Genomic DNA, 2500 nt, shown 5'->3' with positions numbered 1-2500 from the left:
ACCTAACCCTAACCTAACCCTAACCCACCCCTACCTCCAGGCCCAGCTCTGTACCTGCTCACCAGGTAGATACCCTAACCCACCCCTACCTCCAGGCCCAGCTCTGTACCTGCTCACTAGGTAGATACCCTGAACCTAGCTTTTTTCCTCATCAATCTACACACAATACCCCATAATGACAAAGTAAAAAAAGTTTTAGACATGTTTGCAAATGTATTAAAAAACTAAACTCAAATATCACATGTACATAAGTATTCACTCCCTGCTATAACACTCAGAAAATGTAGCTTAGGTGCATCCTGTTTCCACTCATCCATGAGTTAGGGTTAGGGTTAGACCCTAGAGTCCACCTGTAGGAAATTCACTTGATTGGACATGATTTGGAAAGGCACCACAAGGGTGCATGCAGGGTTAGGGTTAGGGTTAGGGTTACATGGGGGACAACATGTTTACTGTGCACTTGTTTTAAAGACAGTAGTCCTTGAGACTGTTTACAACTTCAATGTGTGTGTGTGTGTGTGTGTGTGGCAGGTGTCTCCTCTGTTTGGGACCATCTACAATGCTGTTTACTTCGTTGCTAAGGCGGTGGAGGAGCGTCGTCAGGCAGGAGGCGGGCGCTGGGTGTCGGGGGCGGAGCTAGTGAAGTCGGAGGGGGGGTTTGAATTCCATGGCTTCAACCAGATGGTGTCTGGGGGGCGGGGTGGCGAGGGCATGCAGGCCCGATACGTGATCCTGGACTCTGGTGGAGGGGACCGCCTCCGACCCACCCACTCCCTGGAGCCCGCCCACACACACGGAACAAGAGGCTGGCTTCGCCCCCTGGCACGCTCCATCCACTTCCCTGGGGGGAGACCCCCCTCCAGCAGCTTCTGTTGGTTCAGCCCTGACACAGCCTGCACTGGTGGTCAGTACCACTCACACTGGGCATGGGGGAGTCTGTGTGTGTGTGTGTGTGTGTGTGTGTGTGTGTGTGTTTGTAATAGCTGTGTGTGTTTCTCTGCAGGTATGAGTGGGTGGACTGTCTTCTTCCTCTTCGATCTCATATGTCTACTTGGGGTAGCAGCCTGGTTTGTTTACAAGAGGTGGGACACATTTACACACACACACACAAACCCAAACCCTAACTCATCTCTCACATCCCCTCCCTCGCACTCTTGCTCCTCTCTCACCCCCCTGCCTGTCTTCCTGCAGAGGGAGGGGGAGGAGAATCGGGGGAGTTAACAGTAAACTGATCCTGACTCTCGATGACCTCATCTTCATTAACACACAAGTTAGCAGGAAGGTCAGTGTGTCTGTGTTTATGTGTGTAACTGAGCTGAATTTTTAAAACTCACACCTCACTATAAATACTGCCCACTACGCCATCGAATGAGCAGGTTTTCAGTGGCGTAGCTGGTTAAAGCAGTGTTTTTCAGTGGCGTAGCTGGTTAAAGCGGTGTTTGAGAGGTGGTCATGTGTTCGTAAGTCAGAGGAACCGAGATGGAACCCAGTGTGAGCAAAGTGAGAGTGGAACCCAGTGTGAGCAAAGTGAGAGTGGAAGCCAGTGTGAGCAAAGTGAGAGTGGAAGCCAGTGTGAGCAAAGTGAGAGTGGAAGCCATACTGCCGAGCGACGCAGGGACACTTATACATAATGTGTCTGTATACTGTATGTGTGCGTGTGTGCGGTCTCTCAATGTGTCACTGTGTGGCCGAATAAAGTGTGTGCGTGTGTGTATGTATGCGGTTTATGTAAGTGTGTGTATGTGGTTTGGGTTAGTGTGTGTACGTCTGTGTGTATGTGGTCAGGGTTTATGTGTGTGTGTGCATGTGATTTGGGCTAGTGTGTGTATATGTTTGTGAATGTGGTTTGGGTTAGTGTGTGTACATGTATGTGTATGCTGTTTGGGTTACTGTGTGTATATGTGGTTTGGGTTAGTGTGTATGTCGTGTGTGTGTGTGTGTGTGTATGTGGTTTGGGTTAGTGTGTGTACGTGTGTGTGTGTATGTGTGTGTGTGTGTGTGTGTGTGTATGTGTGTGTGTGTGTGTGTATGTATGTGGTTTGGGTTAGTGTGTGTACGTGTGTGTGTATGTGGTTTGGGTTAGTGTGTGTATGTGTGTATATGTGGTTTGAGCTAGTGTGTGTGTGTGTGTGTGTGTGTGTGTGTGTATGTGGTTTGGATTAATGTGTGTGTGTATATGGTTTGGGTTAGTGTGTGTACATGTGTGTATGTTGTTTGGGTTAGTGTGTGTATATGTGTGTGTATGTGGTTTGGGTTAGTGTGTATGTGTGTGTATGTATGTGGTTTGGGTTAGTGTGTGTGTGTGTGTGTGTGTGTGTAAGTATGTGGTTTGGGTTAGTGTGTGTACGTGTATGTGTGTATGTTGTTTGGGTTAGTGTGTGTATATGTGTGTGTATGTGGTTTGGGTTAGTGTGTGTGTGTGTGTATGTATGTGGTTTGGGTTAGTGTGTGTACGTGTATGTGTGTATGTTGTTTGGGTTAGTGTGTGTGTGTGTGTGTG

At 48.2% G+C, this 2500-nt stretch overlaps 1 protein-coding gene across 1 annotated transcript in view; it reads left to right on the top strand.

The window, feature by feature from the left end:
- Positions 1–2500, top strand: part of LOC311329081 (retinal guanylyl cyclase 2-like) — a gene marked incomplete at both ends in the record, with an annotated part of 28157 nt that overhangs the window by 1958 nt on the left and 23699 nt on the right. Inside the window, one exon of the mRNA XM_084462969.1 lies at positions 532–924. Coding sequence (XP_084319095.1) covers positions 532–924 — 393 coding nt within the window. The remainder of the gene's footprint in view (positions 1–531; positions 925–2500) is intronic.

The sequence above is a fragment of the Borostomias antarcticus genome, assembly GCF_949987555.1.
Source record: "Borostomias antarcticus genome assembly, contig: scaffold_116, whole genome shotgun sequence".
NCBI lineage: Eukaryota > Metazoa > Chordata > Actinopteri > Stomiiformes > Stomiidae > Borostomias > Borostomias antarcticus.
Note: the sequence above shows the minus strand (reverse complement) of the source record. Positions and strands in the feature narration are given on the sequence as shown.